This window comes from Anomaloglossus baeobatrachus, chromosome 1 (genome assembly GCF_048569485.1).
Source record: "Anomaloglossus baeobatrachus isolate aAnoBae1 chromosome 1, aAnoBae1.hap1, whole genome shotgun sequence".
In the NCBI taxonomy this organism is placed as follows: Eukaryota; Metazoa; Chordata; class Amphibia; order Anura; family Aromobatidae; genus Anomaloglossus; species Anomaloglossus baeobatrachus.
The window spans coordinates 960,035,124-960,054,059 of record NC_134353.1 but is presented as its reverse complement, the minus strand read 5'-3'; the positions used below and the strand labels follow the sequence as shown (position 1 = coordinate 960,054,059).

General features: G+C 48.8%; 1 protein-coding gene across 1 annotated transcript in view; it reads right to left on the bottom strand.

Moving 5' to 3' along the window:
- Positions 1-18,936, bottom strand: part of LOC142262054 (uncharacterized) — a 90,317-nt gene that overhangs the window by 57,694 nt on the left and 13,687 nt on the right. Inside the window, 5 exon segments of the mRNA XM_075332153.1 lie at positions 1,526-3,829; positions 13,397-13,499; positions 13,705-13,772; positions 13,854-13,977; positions 14,060-14,236. Of these exon segments, the coding sequence (XP_075188268.1) occupies positions 1,526-3,829; positions 13,397-13,499; positions 13,705-13,772; positions 13,854-13,977; positions 14,060-14,236 (2,776 nt within the window).

The following is an 18,936-nucleotide window of genomic DNA, read 5'->3' as shown; positions in this document are numbered from 1 at the left end:
TGCCGAATGGATCTATGTGCGCTCCATGCATGCGGTCCAGCGCGCACAGCCGGATCATCGATCAGCTGAGCTGTCACTGAGGTCACCCGCGGCCACCGCTGTATCCAGTGACAGCGGGTAACCTCAGTGACACCTCAGCTGATCGCGCTACTCACCTCAGTTGCTGCATGGAGCTGACAGGAGCGGCGGTGTCTTCTGCAGCCCCGGTCACCTTCATGCAGCAGAACTGGAAGCGACGCTGGACCATCCTGGATTACGCCGGACATGGAGGGCTTTTTGGGGCTTATTAAATTGGTGAACCAGAGAATTTGTTTATGTTTTTTATTTCTAATAAATGACTTTTTCAGGTGTGTGTGTTTATTTAGTGTAACTTACAGATTAATCATGGAAGGTATCTCGGGGAGATGCCTGACATGATTAATCTAGGATTTAGTGGCAGCTATGGGCTGCCATTAACTCCTTATTACCCCGATTTGCCAACGCACCAGGGCAAATCGGGAAGAACCGGGTACAGTGTATGCGGCACTTTTGGGCGGCTGCTGGCTGATATTGTTAGGCTGGTGGGCTCCCCATAACGTGGAGCTCCCCATCCTGAGAATACCAGCCTTCAGCCGTATGGCTTTATCTGGCTGGTATTAAAATTGGGGGGGGGAACCGCACGCCGTTTTTTTTTAATTATTTATTTCACTGCACAGTAAAGACACGCCCACCGGCTGCTGTGATTGGGTGCAGTGAGACACCTGTCACTCAGCGTGGGGGCGTGTCTCACTGCAACCAATCATAGGCGCCTGTGGGCGGGGAAAGCAGGGAATACGAGATTGTTTAATGAGCGGCCGGCTTTTTCAAAATAGTAAAAGCCGCCGGAGCAGTGTGAATGCCGTGCAGCACCGCTCCGGGGATCGGTGAGTATGAGAGAGGGCTGCTAACTTCAGTCACTCAGGGGATTAGCGGTCACCGGTGAGCCCTTCACAGGTGACCGTTAATCAGGACGCGGCACAGACAGAGCTGCAGCATTACAATGAAGTCGGGTGAAGTTCACCCGAGTTCATTCTGATCGTGCGGCTCTGTCTGTGTCTGCTGTCATCTGCCATTCAGCTCTGCTACATGGCTGTCTGTGTCTGCTGTCAGCGGCCTTGTAGCAGAGCTGAATGGCAGATAACATAGTAAAAAATACGCATTACACACGCTAGTAAAATCATTAATTTATTCAGAAAAAGCATCGCACTTTGCGTTGCACTTGGACCTAATCTGAACTAAAATCAGACGAGTTTTTTTCAGCTCAGTCGGACCGATTTTACTCGCATAGATGTGTTTCCAGCCTAAGAGTTCATTTACTGCTATAACATTTACCAGTTTCTAAAAAAAAAAAAAAATGTCTTCTACCTTGTGTGAACTGTCATGTGTCTAACAAAAGCGGATTTGTGAACAAAGCATTTCTCACATTCTGGACAAGAATATGGCTTCTCCCCTGTGTGAGTTTTTATATGCCCATCAAGCTGTGATTTTCTAATAAAACAATTCCCACATTCTGAACAAGAAAATGGCTTCTCCCCCATGTGATTTTTTATATGCATATCAAGCTGTGATTTTTTAATAAAACATTTCCCACATTCTGAACAAGAAAATGGCTTCTCCCCTGTGTGAGTTTTTATATGCATATCAAGCTGTGATTTTCCAATAAAACATTTCCCACATTCTGAACATGAAAATGGCTTCTCCCCCGTGTGAGTTTTTATATGCATGTCAAGCTGTGATTTTCCAATAAAACATTTCCCACATTCTGAACATGAAAATGGCTTCTCCCCCGTGTGAGTTTTTATATGCAGATCAAGCTGTGATTTTCTAATAAAACATTTCCCACATTCTGAACAAGAAAATGGCTTCTCCCCCGTGTGAGTTTTTATATGCATATTAAGGTTTGATTTTCCAATAAAACATTTCCCACATTCTGAACATGAAAATGGCTTCTCACCCGTGTGAGTTTTTACATGCATATCAAGCTGTGATTTTCCAATAAAATATTTCCCACATTCTGGACAGGAAAATGGCTTCTCCCCTGTGTGAGTTTTTACATGCATATCAAGCTGTGATTTTCCAATAAAACAATTCCCACATTCTGAACAAGAAAATGGCTTCTCCCCCATGTGATTTTTTATATGCATATCAAGCTGTGATTTTTTAATAAAACATTTCCCACATTCTGAACAAGAAAATGGCTTCTCCCCTGTGTGAGTTTTTATATGCATATCAAGCTGTGATTTTCCAATAAAACATTTCCCACATTCTGAACATGAAAATGGCTTCTCCCCCGTGTGAGTTTTTATATGCATGTCAAGCTGTGATTTTCCAATAAAACATTTCCCACATTCTGAACATGAAAATGGCTTCTCCCCCGTGTGAGTTTTTATATGCAGATCAAGCTGTGATTTTCTAATAAAACATTTCCCACATTCTGAACAAGAAAATGGCTTCTCCCCCGTGTGAGTTTTTATATGCATATTAAGGTTTGATTTTCCAATAAAACATTTCCCACATTCTGAACATGAAAATGGCTTCTCACCCGTGTGAGTTTTTACATGCATATCAAGCTGTGATTTTCCAATAAAATATTTCCCACATTCTGGACAAGAAAATGGCTTCTCCCCTGTGTGAGTTTTTACATGCATATCAAGCTGTGATTTTCCAATAAAACATTTCCCACATTCTGAACAAGAAAATGGCTTCTCCCCCGTGTGAGTTTTTATATGCATATTAAGGTTTGATTTTCCAATAAAACATTTCCCACATTCTGAACAAGAAAATGGCTTCTCCCCAGTGCGAGTTTTAACATGCATATCAAGCTGTGATTTTCCAATAAAACATTTCCCACATTCTGAACAAGAAAATGGCTTCTCCCCCATGTGAGTTTTTATATGCATGTCAAGCTCTGATTTTCTAATAAAACATTTCCCACGTTCTGAACAAGAAAATGGCTTCTCCCCCGTGTGAGTTTTTATATGCATATTAAGGTTTGATTTTCCAATAAAACATTTCCCACATTCTGAACATGAAAATGGCTTCTCACCCGTGTGAGTTTTTACATGCATATCAAGCTGTGATTTTCCAATAAAACATTTCCCACATTCTGAACAAGAAAATGGCTTTTCCCCCGTGTGAGTTTTTATATGCATATTAAGCTGTAATTTCTGAATAAAACATTTCCCACATTCTGAACAAGAAAATGGCTTCTCCCCCGTGTGAGTTTTTATATGCATATCAAGCTGTGATTTTCTAATAAAACATTTCCCACATTCTGAACAAGAAAATGGCTTTTCCCCCGTGTGAGTTTTTATATGCATATTAAGCTGTGATTTCTGAATAAAACATTTCCCACATTCTGAACATGAAAATGACTTCTCTCTTTTGTGAGTTTTTATATGGTCATAAAAATCTGCGTTCTGAATAAAATGTTTCTTACATATTGGACATGAATATGATTTCTCCCCCATGTGAGTATTTAGATGTACAACAAGATGTGATTTATAACTAAAACATTTTCCACATTCTGAGCACGAAAATGGGTTTCCTTTGTGAATTATTTCATGTAAAATTAGAGCAGACTTTTGAGTAAAACACTTTCCACATTGATTACATGAATACAACTTCTCCCCTGTGTGAGCTCTTTGTTGTTGACCACCCCTCATGTGGCTCTTATTTTGCTGAATAATCTGTGGTGAATCGGGAGATGGTTTAGACACATCAGCTGACGGATCTTGGGTGTGAAGAGCTGAGGGTTTATCTGGGATAATGACTTGCTCTTCATTTATATTCTGTAGAATGCCAAAATCTTCTGTCAAAAGAATAAAACAGATTTTGTCATTTTAAAAAATAGAATCCTAAAACTTGGTTTTCACTGATAATCTTAGGCCCCTGTGTCATGATTCGCCTCCCTATACACATGGCTAGGGGGCGAAGCCTTCTCTCGGGCCTCACTTCCGGCCCCTGCATGCCTTAAAAGCTGATACTTCCAGTGAACCAGCGCCGGCTATAAGCTTAGCTCTGCTTTGCCTGTGATTGCTGGTCCTGTGAGTGATATCCTGATCTGTCTGTTCCTGTGCCCCTGTGCCCTTGTCTGTGTTCTGTCCCCTGGTCGTCCCTCCTGTCCTGTGTCCTCCCTCCTATTTCCCCATCGGTTGCTTCCTCCGGTACTGACCATAGCCTGACTTTGACTTCGCTTCTGCTCGCTCCTCCGGTCCTGCTTCTGCCCGTACGGTGTTTGACCCAGCCTGACTCACTATTCCTCACATACCCTGCAGTTCTGCCTCTCAGCTGTGCTGATTAGGCAGTGCATGAGAACGCTGTGCATTTCCTTCCTGGTTCTCATTGCTCTGTGTAGTGTCGTCTGCTGCAGAGCTCTGGCTCCCCCTGGTGGCAGCATTACAGTATAGCCGGCCCCAATAGGCTTTATCTCCCATAGGGAGGAAGAAAAGAAAAAAGCCATTTAATTCTTGGTAGTGGGATCCAACTTTGCAGGATACCAGACTGTAATGGATCCACTCAGTACTTTGTGCGAGCAAGTAGCCAACCTTACGCAGCTGGTGCAGGATTTGGCTGCAGAGCATCGCACCCTGGTAGCTTCACGCAACATTCTGCAGAGTGAGGTTTCTGCTTCTGCGAGGGTCACCTCAGTGGCAGTTACCTCACAAACCGTAGGACAGCATAGTCCCACTGATGTCCAACTGACCTCCCTTGAACCCACGGTGATGCTCCCCGATAAATTCTCGGGGGAGAAAAAACCTATTCGGACATTTAGGGAGAGTTGCAAGCTTCATTTCACTCTCCGGCTTCGGTCCTCAGGGAATGAGATCCAGCGGGTGGGGATCATCATGTCGTTACTTAGAGGGGGTCCCTTGACCTGGGCATTTTCCCTACCCCCTTCGGCCCCGGAACGGCATTCGGTTGACCTCTTCTTTGACTCCCTCGGGGTGATATATGACAAACCAGACCGTGTACGGGTGGCTGAGGACAGGATCATGTGTCTCACTCAGGGAAACCACACTGCTGAGCTATATTGTTCTGAGTTTCCGCAGTGGTCCACTGAGGTACGGTGGAATGATTCTGCACTCAGGTGCCAATTCTGGAGAGGTCTTTCGGAGTCCCTGAAAGACGCATTGGCTCTGCACCCTCCTCCCAGCACCTTGGATGATGCGATGACGGAGGCAGTTCGTATGGACCGCAGATTACGGGAAAGAAGGGGAACCATGCGTGAGATTCTGCCCCCTCTACCTAGGGCACCTTCTTTGCCAGCTATGGAACGGATGGAAGTTGGAGCCATCAGTCCGGATGAGAAGGAGAGGAGAAGACGCCGAGATCTCAAGCTGTGCTTCTATTGTGGACACCATGGATATTGGAGGAAATACTGCCCGGCTTGCCCCTCCGCTAAACAGTTGTCGGGAAACTTCTAAGTCTGGGTAACGGTCGAGGAGGTTGCCCAGACTATCAGCTACCTTTCCTATCCTCCAATAAGATACTTCTGAATGTCGACCTCCGGGTCAAGGAGTTGGTCTGGTCTGCTACTGCCTTTATTGACTGTGGGTCCGCTATGAACTTCATTGACTCTGAGTTGGTCCAAAGATTAGAGTTAGGGACAGTGAGGTTAGAAGGACCCATTCAACTCCTGGCAATTGATAAAACACCGCTGCCTCAAAACCTCATTCGGTTTGCTACAGAAAAATTTACTCTGGTGATCGGGTCTCTGCATTCTGAAACGATTTCTTGTTTTGTAATGGCCAATCTCCCTGCTGGATTAGTGTTGGGGTATCCATGGTTAAGGTTACATAATCCCGTTATTGATTGGGAGTGTCGTACCATAGTCAAATGGAGTCCTGCTTGTCATAAAAGGGGTTTACAATCTGTACCTGTGTTCTCCGTAAGTCCTGAGGGTCTTCCGGAATACCTGAGGGACTACGGAGACGTATTCTCGGAAACCGAGGCCGAGGTTTTGCCGCCTCATCGCCCATATGACTGTGCCATCGATTTACTTCCCAATACCAAATTGCCCAAGGCCCGTTTATATTACCTTTCGGGTCCAGAAAGGGCTGCTATGAAATCATACATATCTGATAGTATACGTAAAGGGCATATCCGTCCTTCTTCTTCCCCTGTGGCTGCTGGGTTCTTTTTTGTAAAGAAGAAGGACGGAGGATTAAGGCCATGTCTCGATTTCCGAGAATTAAACAAAATTACTGTGAAAAACACGTATCCGCTTCCACTCATCCCTGATCTCTACAACCAACTCTCTGAAGCCCGGTGGTTTACCAAACTAGATCTCAGGGGGGCCTATAATCTTATCCGTATTAGAGAAGGGGATGAGTGGAAAACGGCCTTTCTGACGTCAGAGGGGTTATTCGAGAATTTGGTGATGCCTTTTGATCTAACAAATGCCCCTGCGGTGTTTCAAAATTTCATCAACGATATCTTCTCTGATTTTCTTGGTCGTTTTGTGGTCATCTATCTCGATGACATTATCATTTATTCTGCCCACAGAGATACGCATATTATGCATGTTCGCTCAGTATTACAGAGATTGCGTGATAACCATCTGTTTGCCAAGCTTGAAAAATGTGTTTTCTCTGTTCAGGAAATAGCCTTTCTTGGGTTACTCCTTTCTCGTGATGGGTTTAAAATGGACCCAGGAAAGGTGCAGGCTATCGTGGATTGGGTGCAACCCAGGGATATCAAGGCGCTACAATGCTTTTTGGGTTTCGTAAATTATTATCGAAGGTTCATTAAGGGATTCTCTCAAATTGCCAAACCATTGACTGACCTTACACGGAAAGGGGCGGATCTGCAGAACTGGTCGCAAACGGCTGTCCAGGCCTTTCTTGAGATAAAGGACTGGTTCATGTCCGCCCCAGTCCTGGTACAGCCTGACCTCGAGGCACAGTTTGTTGTGGAGGTGGACGCCTCAGAGGTGGGGGTGGGAGCTGTTCTCTCTCAGGGCCCTGCTACTCTGACTAATCTGCGACCATGTGCGTTCTTCTCCAAGAAATTCACTCCGGCTGAGGGGAACTATGATGTGGGTAACCGTGAATTATTGGCGGTACAGTTGGCATTCGAAGAATGGAGGCATTTTTTGGAGGGTGCTGTTCACCGTATTACTGTCATCACTGATCATAAAAACCTTGCGTATATCGAGTCCGCCAAGAGATAGACGCCTCGACAAGCGAGGTGGGCTCTTTTCTTTTCTAGATTTCATTTTTGTATTACTTTTCGGCCAGGGTCTAAAAACGTGAGGGCAGATGCACTGTCTCGTAGTTTGGACCCGGTGTCACCTCCAGAGCATCCTTCCTCCATTCTTCCACGAGGGGTGGTGGTCGCTGCCTTGTCGTCCGAGTTAGAGGCTGAGGTCAGGGAGGCCCAGTCCTCAGCGCCATCTTCCGCTCCAGACACTAAACTGTTTGTCCCTTTGCACCTCCGGTTACGGGTACTTCAAGAGTTCCATGAGTCCGTACTTAGTGGCCATCCTGGAGTTACAGGCACTCGCAGGGCTGTTGCTCGACTGTTTTGGTGGCCATCTCTTCACTCAGATGTTGCTCGGTTTGTGTCTGACTGTGCTACATGTGCCCGTGCTAAGGTATGTCGTAACCGGCCGGCCGGGGAACTGGTTCCATTACCTGTTCCTGAAAGACCATGGACCCACTTGTCCATGGATTTCATTATGGACCTCCCTGTCTCAAATGGTATGACTGATCTGGGTGGTGGTGGATCGTTTTAGTAAACAGGCACATTTTGTTCCCCTCTCCGGTCTACCTTCTGCTGCGGCCCTTGCCAACCACTTTATTGACCAGGTGGTTCGGTTACATGGGTTGCCCCTGAATATTGTGTCTGACAGGGGGGTACAATTCATTTCTCGGTTTTGGAGGGCCTTGTGCAGGCGGTTGGGAATTGAGTTGTCCTTCTCGTCCGCCTATCATCCCGTGTCCAATGGGCAGACGGAAAGGACGAATCAGACCCTTGAGCAAATCCTGCGGTGCTTGGTTTCTGCTCAGCAGGAGGATTGGTGTACGTTTTTGCCCCTTGCGGAGTTTACATTCAATAGCAGAGTCCATCAGTCTACGGGTACTTCTCCCTTCTTCTGTAATTATGGGTTTCACCCTCACTTTGGGACCTTCTCTAGAGTGGATTCGGGGTGTCCAGGGGCTGACTCCATCATTCAGCATCTGGGGGAGGTGTGGAAGGAGGTACGGCGGTACATCGTGACGGCTCAACAGTCCCAGAAACGCCAAGCGGACAAACGCCGTTCTTTGGGACCTCCCTTTCAGGTGGGGGACAAAGTGTGGTTGTCCACTCAGAATATCAGGCTCAGGGTTCCGTCTGCCAAGTTGGGTCCTAAGTTTATAGGGCCCTATGAGATCATCGAAGTGATCTACCCGGTGGCCTTTCGGTTGCAACTGCCCCAGACCTTGCGTATTCCCAATGTGTTTCATACCTCCTTGCTTAAGCCATTTGTTCCTTCGGTGGTGGATTCTCAGACCCTTCCGGCTCCGATACTGGTGGACGGTGAGGAGGAGTACGAAATTCAGCGTATTATCGACTCTCGTTGAGTTCGTAGTTCCCTCCAGTATCTGATTCATTGGAAGGGTTACGGTCCGGAGGACCGGTCCTGGGTGCCGGCTCGATCCGTGCGGGCCGATCGGTTAATTGTGGATTTCCACCGGAAGTATCCTGGGAAGTCTGGGGGTCCGGTGGCCCCCCCTTGAGGAAGGGGTACTGTCATGATTCGCCTCCCAATACACATGGCTAGGGGGCGAAGCCTTATCTCGGGCCTCACTTCCTGCCCCTGGATGCCTTAAAAGCTGACACTTCCAGTGAACCTGCGGCGCCGGCTATAAGCTTGGCTCTGCTTTGCCTGTGATTGCTGGTCCTGTGAGTGATATCCTGATCTGTCTGTTCCTGTGCCCCCGTGCCCTTGTCTGTGTTCTGTCCCCTAGTCATCCCTCCTGTCCTGTGTCCTCCCTCCTATTTCCCCACTCGGTTGCTTCCTCCGGTACTGACCTTAGCCTGACTTTGACTTCGCTTCTGCTCGCTCCTCCGGTCCTGCTTCTGCCCGTACTGTGTTTGACCCAGCCTGTCTCACTATTCCTCACATACCCTGCAGTTCTGCCTCTCAGCTGTGCTGATTAGGCAGTGCATGAGAACGCTGTGCATTTCCTTCCTGGTTCTCATTGCTCTGTGTAGTGTCGTCTGTTGCAGAGCTCAGGCTCCCCCCGGTGGCAGCATTACACCCTGACTGAAGTATCATTGTGCTGCCCAGATAATGATTGTTTTATTACCAAGACAACTCTACAACATGTCCAAAAAGAAATGACATAGCAAACTAGGTAATAATTATATCCTGAATGTCATACCTGGCACCACATGCACAGTGTCCATGGCTGCCTTATATAACGCGACATAAGAGGAATTATACTTTATGATGCCATAAAACTGAGTGTCTAAATATTCTATAAAAAGAAAAGGACAGAGGACAGCGGCGCTCCATGTGTGAATCGGCCGAGCACAGCAACCAAAATATTGTCTACAGCGCTCACCCCACAAATTGTACTAGCAGGTACAACACTGGGAACAGCCCAAGAAAATCCTCCAGAAGCTGCTGCGCCGACTGCCCAAGGCAGGGAGTTGATCATGGAAGGAAAGGGGCTGCAGAGCGGGAGGATCCGGGCGCTGCAAAAAGAGAAGACGAGCCAGTGCAAGAGAAATCAATTCTTACAGAATACCGCTCTGCAGCCCCTTTCCTTCCATAAATCCTCTATAAGATGGAAGAGTCAGCAATAGACATGAGCAACCAAGGAGATACAGTGGAATCTTGGATTAAAGGTCACTTTACACGCTACAATATCGTTAATGAATTGTCAGGGTCACGTTGATTGTGACGCACATCCGGCGTCATTAACGATATCGCAGCGTGTGATACTTACGTGCGACCTTTACTAACCTCAAAAGTGGTGAAAATCGTTCACCATGGAGAGGTCGTCCTAAAAGCAAAAATCGTTAATTGTTTATTATTGATGTTGTTCGTCGCTCCTGCGGCAGCACACATCGCTATGTGTGACACCACAGGAGCAACGAACATCTCCTTAACTGCCTACACCGGCAATGCGGAAGGAAGGAGGTGGGCGGGATGTTACGTCCCGCTCATCTCCGCCCCTCCGCTTTGATTGGCTGGCCGCTTAGTGACGGCGCGGTGACGTCACTGTGATGCCAAACACACCTCCCCCTTGAGGGAGGGATTGTTCAGCAGTCACAGCGACGTTGCCGACCAGGTAAGTGCGTGTGACGCTGCCGTAGCCATAATGTTCGCTGTGGCAGTGATCACACGATATCGCATGTGCGATGGGGGGCGGGTGCTTTCACGCTCGAGATCGCTAATGATATCGCAGCGTGTAAAGCCCCCTCAAGTCCATGTGGGCACGTTGTGTTTTTTCATGCGCTTACGCAGTGTTTTAAACTGCAGCGTACATGCGTTCTGTGTTCACAGCAAAGTCTATGAGAATTTAGAAAATTCCATGCGCACGTTGCGTTTTAAAGTGCAGCGTTTTGCATGCCAAACTTTTTACAAAATCGATGCATTCTAAAAAGCAACATGTCACTTCTTTTGTCCGTTTTGGATGCTTTTCCCACTCTGTCTATGGGAGTGCAAGCATCCAGAATGCATCCATTCTGCATTCAAAATACATCCAAAATGCAGCATTTTGGCTGCGTTTTAAAATGCACATGCAGTGAAAAACCGCTGCAGAATGTGTGTCACGGAAGAACGCAACATGCACACATACCCTAATTGTAACTTGGTTTGACAGCGTTTTGCAAAACAAGCAAAGCTTTTTAAAAATGCATAACTTGATTTAAAAACAATGATTTGCAATAAGAGCAAATACTCACTGCACACACTTCCGGTTCCATCCTTTCACTGCGCTCTGACCCGCTCTGCAGTTAACTTTCTGTATATAAGTACTATATACAGTATACCATTGTACAGAACATACTATATAGCATGTCTATTAATTTGCATTTGTGGATACAGAACTGTACTTCTTTTCTGCTAACCAGTACAGCACATAGCTTGTAATGTAATTACTTGCTTGGGCACTATTCCTACCCCCACTAGGCTTACTTCTGTCCTTATTTTGGGAAGAATAGATTCGGGGTGTATTTTTTTGTGTGTATTGTACTAGAATAAAGATTATCATGTTTATACATAATGTTTTCTCTCTATAGTGCACCTCGAGTTCACCAATAATTCTATTTAAGCTAAAAAGCAGTATAATTTGTTTTATAATGTACAGTATTTTGTATTGCTGTAATAAGTTAATATAAATACTAATTACATTTGGGTTGTGGAATGAATTGTCTGCGTTTCAATTATTTTCTATGGGAAAATTCGCATTGATATAAGAGTAACTTTGTTTAAGAGCACAGCCCCGAAATGAATTATGCTCATAATCCAAAGTTCCACTATATTTGTTACATTTCAGCATCTTGTGATTAAAAAGGAAATAAATCTGAATATTTTCTCTCCTAGAAGAAAATCAGAATCTAGAAATGTTTTATCCTTTTATCCTAAATTCGTCTCCTGCACATTCACTGACAAAATTACGTCAATAGAAGCATCGCTCAAGAATCCCCCCCCCAATATCAGGATTAAATTGCCGGACCCCGGACATCCTATCAGGACACAATGGGTTATATATAAGAGGTGACGCTCGTCTTTCATGTAACCATGATATTTGTTATGTGATAATAACGCTCTGCCATCTCTGTCTCTTCCTCCTCCCTGGTGAGCAGCATTACCGACCCTCAGAGCAGAAATCTCCATCCGCTCCTGTTATTTGGATTTATGTCTCCATGTTCTGTATCTGTCACACACGGACATGAGTGTAATAGGAGAAATGGATTTGTGGCGCCCTGGACAAGCCAGGTCGTCACAGGTACTGCAACAACACACCCCACACCCCGGCTAGGCACATCAAAGTCAGACAAAAATCCTTGTTGCCTCCCTCTAGATGCTGATGTCCACACCAGGGGTGGAGCCAGGCGGTTGGCCTCGCCCACCGAGGAGTTCACAGTCCTGGAGGCGGGAAAGGAGTGAGATGAGATCAGTTCTGGAGTGGAGAGAGTGAAGTAGCAGTGGAGCAGACTGACCGTGTCCGGGTACGTGGCCCGGGCACATACAGCAAGGTTGGCAGACGGTGGTGACCGTCTGCAGGAGAGGCCGATTTACGCAAACCGTAAGGACCGGGGACGGGCGGTGGCCTGCCGGTACCGGACCGGGGAGCGAAGAGAAGCCAGCACCATTCGGCAGGGCCTACGGACCCTGACCAGGCTTGGAGTCGCCGTAAAACCGGTCAAATCCGTTAGCGAAGGGAACCTCCGGGGTTTCCCAGCAGCAAAGACCCGATTGAAGGCAACCGCTCAAACCGTGAAGGGAAATACAGTCACCGCCAAGGCTACAGTTCCCAGCGCCAGAGCCTGCGGGCAAAAGGGGCTCCCTCAGCATCCATCCAAGCTGGGGAGCGGATTACCGGTGGGAAGCCATCAGAACCAGAAACATACTACAGGTGCAGGGAAAGGCAGTCACCGCCAACCTACCGGGAGAAAAGCCACTGCAGCCGTCTGTGGGACCCATCCATGCAGCCGTTTGTTTTACCGGAGACTTTGCATTCGTCATTGGCTGAGTGAGTACCACTGTGCCGTGCGGCACCGCGCTGCCCCCGCGACCCTGCACCTCACCAAGCCCCGACATCCACCTTCCATTCACCCTCACCGGGCTCCGGGACAACCAACCCCTACCCACGGAGGGTGAAAACAACATCCAAGCTGCTCCCTGTCATCGCTCCCGGGATCTCCGTCCAGAGCAGCGGTGGTGTCACAACCTCACCACAACCGTGGGTGGCGTCACGGACAATACCCTCCAAACCCCCCCAAAACCTTCCCCTTTCACTCACGGGCGAGGAGCGCCGCTCGAGTCCCCGGATCCGGCCCACCGTTTGAGCCACCGAGCAGCAAGCAAAGCAGCCCCGAGCCGGACCCGAGCGTGGTGAGCGCAGCGTCCCCTCCCCGCCCGCGACAGATTCTTAGTCCCTAAACTGGAGAAACCCCTCATCAGCCCTGACAGCGGATAATAGGAAAGAGCTGGAGCTGGTCCTCGCTCACATCGGCAGAATTCATGTCCAGCTGTATTTCTCCTCTATAACAACTGCACATCCCGTGTTATCCCCTGCACCGGGATCACACATTCATTCACATTTCATGTGTATTTTACATGAAGGGTTAATATACCGCTGGAGAAACTGACACAACAAAGAGCGGAAAATAGGAATGTGTGACTTGTGTGCGTTATTGGGTGGTCTGTACTCACCGGGGCGGTGATCTGTAGGAATCTCCTCGTTACTCCACTGATCGCCCCTCACATTTCTCTCTGGAGAATTAATATTGTTCAGATCTTTATCCGGGTCCAAAAGCTGCAAAACAAAATATTGTAAAAGTCCCCGGGAATAATGGAGATAAGATCCGGACATGTGAGGTCTGTGGTCAGCTGTGATCCTGCCGTCTCCACCGCTCTCATTACACAAGTATAAAACATCTAATACTGGAGGAGAAAACAAGACTGAACACAAGGAGGTCACAGCCGTCTGTCTACACCTCATAGGGGAGATCTCCATCTACCTGAGGATCCTGTGGAGGAGGAGGAGGAGCGGGACATCTCTCTGGGGTCGTCCTCGTACTGGAGAGACCTGCAGGAGACACAGACAGGACGGACATCATTATTACATACAGATAATTATAGGCCGGGTGTATTCAGTCCTGTCTATTACCTGGTGATGTGCGGGGCTGGGGCTCCTCCATCATCACCTCCTTGTACCGCTCCTTGTGTCCTTCTAGATACTCCCACTCCTCCATGGAGAAATAGACGGTGACGTCCTGACACCTTATAGGAACCTGACAACACAATGATACCATCATCACCCAGAATCCTCCAGTGCCGTCCTGTATAATGTCCCAGCATTCCCAGCAGTGTCACCTCTCCAGTCAGCAGCTCAATGATCTTGTTGATGAGTTCTAGGATCTTCTGGTCACTGATGTCCTCATGTATCCGGGGGTGAGGTGGAGGCCCCGGGATTGGGCTCAGGGTTCCTCCCCGTCCTTCAGACAGAGGGGCCTGACAGCGATCACTAGAGGTCTTCACTACTGTGTAATCCTGAGTGTGGAGACATTAATAATATCACTACAGACATTTCCAGAGTCCATCACCTCCCCGGTCATATCCTCTGTTATTCCCATAGATAATGATGTAATGTGATGACATTAGAACCTCTCACCTCCCCGGTCATATCCTCTGTTATCCCCATAGATAATGATGTAATGTGATGACATCAGAGCCTCTCACCTCCCCGGTCATATCCTCTGTTATTCCCATAGATAATAATGTAATGTGATGACATCAGAACCTCTCACCTCCCCGGTCATATCCTCTGTTATTCACATAGATAATGATGTAATGTGGTGACATCAGAGCCTGTCACCTCCCCGGTCATATCCTCTGTTATCCCCATAGATAATGATGTAATGTGATGACATCAGAGCCTCTCACCTCCCCGGTCATATCCTCTGTTATTCCCATAGATAATGATGTAATGTGATGACATCAGAGCCTCTCACCTCCCCGGTCATATCCTCTGTTATCCCCATAGATAATGATGTAATGTGATGACATCAGAGCCTCTCACCTCCCCGGTCATATCCTCTGTTATTCCCATAGATAATGATGTAATGTGATGACATCAGAGCCTCTCACCTCCCCGGTCATATCCTCTGTTATTCACATAGATAATGATGTAATGTGATGACATCAGAGCCTCTCACCTCCCCGGTCATATCCTCTTTTATCCCCATAGATAATGATGTCATGTGATGACATCAGAACCTCTCACATCTGCAGTAAGATGGAAGATTATTTCCAGACTCAGGTTTAATTTCTTTAGTTATTAGAAAATATTTAGAAAAGAAAACAACAGAATATCCTTTATTGTGAAGAGGATGAGATGATTTCCTCCATGTGTAGTGCGGGGTCTGTCGCTCATCCTCTCCCCCATGTGTAGTGCGGGGTCTGTCGCTCTCTCTCCCTCATGGGTAGTGCGGTGTCTGTCGCAATCGCTCCCTCATGGGTAGTGCGGGGTCTGTCGCTCTCTCTCCCTCATGGGTAGTGCGGGGTCTGTCGCTCTCTCTCCCCCATGTGTAGTGTGGGGTCTGTCGCTCTCTCTCCTCCTCGTGTAGTGCGGGGTCTGTCGCTCTCTCCCCCACGTGTACGTGTAGTGCGAGGGGTGTCGCTCTTTCCCCCCATGTGTCGTGCAGAGTCTGTCGCTCTCTCTCCCCCCACGTGTAGTGCGGGGTCTGTTGCTCTCTCTCCCCCACGTGTAGTGCAAGGTCTGTCTCTCTCCCCCCCCACGTGTAGTGCGGCATCTGTCGCTCTCTCTCCCCCACGTATAGTGCGGGGTCTGTCGCTCCCCCCCACGTGTAGTGCGGTGTCTGTCGCACTCTCTCCCCCCACGTGTAGTGCGGTGTCTGTCGCTCTCTCTCCCTCATGAGTAGTGCGGAGTCTGTCGCTAACTCCCCCACGTGTAGTGCGGAGTCTGTTGCTCTCTCTCCCCCACGTGTAGTGCAAGATCTGTCGCCCTCCCCCCCCACGTGTAGTGCGGGGTCTGTCGCTCTCTCCCCCCCCCACGTGTAGTGCAGGGTCTGTCGCTCTTCCCCCCCCCCACGTGTAGGGCGGGGTCTGTCACTCTCTCCCCCCCACGTGTAGTGCGGGGTCTGTCACTCTCTCTCCCCCCCACGTGTAGTGCGGTGTCTGTCGCTCTCTCTCCCCCATGGGTAGTGCAGGGTCTGTCGCTCTCTCTCCCCCATGTGTAGTGCGGGGTCTGTCGCTCTCTCTCCCCCATGTGTGTCGCGGGCGGGGAGGAGGACGCTGCGCTCACCACGCTCGGGTCCGGCACTGCTGCTGCTTCGCTTGCTGCTCGGTGGCTCGAGTGGTGGGCCGGATCCCGGGGACTCGAGCGGCGCTCCTCGCCCGTGAGTGAAAAGGGGAATGGTTTTGGGGATTTATTGTCCGTGACGCCACCCACGGTTGTGACGAGGTTGTGACACCACCGCTGCTCTGGACGGGGATCCCGGGAGCGATGACAGGGAGCAGCGTAGTTGTTGTTTTCCCCTCCGTGGGTAGGGGGTTGGTGGGCCCGGTGAGGGAGGGATGTGGCAGGTGGGTTACGGGACCTGGCTAGGTGCAGGGTCGCAGGGGCGCAGTGGTACTCACTCAGCCAATGACGAATGCAAAGTCCTTGGTAAAACACACGGCTGGATGGACGGGTCCCACTGACGGCTGCGCTGGTTTCTGCTAGTAGGTAGGTTGATGGTACCTGTCTTTCCCTGCATCTTTAGTATGTTCTTGGTACTGATGGCTTCCCACCGTTAACCCGCTCCCCAGCTTAGATGGATGCTGAGGGAGCCCCTTTTGCCCGCAGGCTCTGGCCCTGGGAACTGTAGCCTTGGCGGTGACTGTATTTCCCTTCACGGTGTGAGCTGTTGCCTTCTATCGGGGCTTGACTGCTGGGAAACCCAGGAGGTTCACTTCGCTAACGGATTTGAGCGGTTTTACGGCGACTCCAAGCCTGGTCGGGGTCCGTAGGCCCTGCCGAACGGTGCTGGCTTCTCTTCGTTCCCTGGTCCGGTACCGGAGGGCCACCGCCCGTCCTTGGTCCTTACGGTTCACTCCAATTGGCCTCTCCTGCAGACTGTCACCACCGTCTGCCAACCTTGCTGTATGTGCCCGGGCCACGTACCCGGACATAGTCAGTCTGCTCCTCTACTACTTCACTCTTTCACCCTCAAAACTGATCTGACTTTCCTTTTCCCGCCTCCAGGACTGTGAACTCCTCGGCGGGTGGGGCCAAACGCCTGGCTCCACCCCCTGGTGTGGACATCAGCCCCTGGAGGGAGGCAACAAGGGTTTTTGTCTGACTTCAGTGTGCCTAGCCGGGGTGTGGGGTGTGTTGTTGTTGTACCTGTGACGACCTGGCTTGTCCAGGGCGCCACATTCCCCCTTAGTAAAATGCAGACCGTCCGCGGGCTGCCCGTCCATCACCGGTTTTATTTTTCTTAACTGTAAAAGAGTAAAACATGTGTAACAACAAGCATTTTTCATCAATCATCCCACAACGGGAGGCACATTCTTAAACGTTACTTAACGGTTGTCTATTTTTATTAAAACGGTTACGGCTTCCGCTCTTCTCCCACCCAAACAACCTGGCCCTGATGCTGCCCCTAAGAAGTGGGCAACACCCCTTGACCCCAGTCCTAAACCAAGTTGCCCGAGTGGGTACGGTCTCTTTCAGGGGACCCGCGTCCATGGGGACCCCTGAACCCCCGGAGGATCGCCACCGGTTACGGTAGTGGCGGGCCTGGGCCATCCCTTTCCTCCAGGCCCATCTTTTATGATCCGGAACCATGGAAGACCACCACAAATCATTGGCAAAAGGTGACAAGAGCATTGGCAATTAATCTGGCCGCCATCCCCTTACTAACCATCACAACTAGAAGTAGCCGAGGGGTGAACTAACATCCTGTGCACCGCGAACCCAGCCGGAGAACTAACTATCCTAAAGGTAGGAAAGATGAATAACTCTCTGCCTCAGAAACTAGACAAGAATAGCAAGCCCCCCACATTCAAAGACTGCGGTGATATAGGAAAAACACAACACACAGGTAGATGACAGGAATAGCAAAATGTGAGGCCCCCGCTGACTAAAATAGGAAAGGACAGGAAAGGGACTGATGGTGGCCAGAGAAAAACCCTGCAAAATACCAACTTCCTGATAGTACAAAAAGGCCCTCAGATCACTAGATCTGAACTCCGTCCTATACCAGGTGCCCTTGTCATACCAATGAACAGAAAACAAGAATCATAACAAAGTCAACAAGCCACAAACACATGAACCCAAAGGAGCTATACTCCACACAGGACTGCAGGGAGTTCCCTAACAATCCACTGAGGGGAAAAATCCCTACAAGCAAATAACCTGAAACCAACCACAGCAAATGACAAACCCAGATAAACAGAAGAACCAGACAATAAATAAAGAGCAAGCACTTTTCTGGGGAGGATGTGGTGTAGAGCAGGATAAAGCAGGCTGGAGATACAAAGAACAACTGACATCCGGCAACAGCCTGCAATCAGACCAGGATTAAATAAGCAGAGAGTTAGCAAAGGAAACACCCACTGCACAACACACCTGGTCCAAGTCCAAACTATTCCTGGCCACCAGAGGGAGCCTCCCAGCAGCCAAAACATAACTAACATTCACAACAGTGCCCCCCCCTTGAGGAGGAGTCACCGAACCCTCACCCACGCCACCGGGTCGCTCGGGATGAGCATGATGGAAGGCGCGAACCAACCTGTCCGCATGAATGTCAGAAGCCACAACCCAAGAGTTATCCTCCTGCCCATAACCCTTCCATTTCACAAGGTACTGAAGCTGACGCCTACTGCGACGGGAATCCAGAATTTTTTCAACCTCATACTCCAGATTCCCTTGTACCAAAACAGGGTCAGGAGGCGCTGCTGCAGGAACTGCTGGCTCCACATGTTTCTTCAACAAGGACTTATGGAAGACATTATGAATCTTAAATGACGCAGGCAGAGTCAAACGGAAAGATACAGGGATAATAATCTCCGAAATCTTATAAGGTCCAATAAATCTGGGCTTAAATTTAGGAGATGGAGCTCTCATAGGAATATTTTTAGAGGACAACCACACCATGTCCCCTACTTTAAACCGGGGTCCAACAGTCCGACGCCGGTTGGCAAACTTTTGGGCAGTTTCTTGGGACTGAAACAATTTATCCACT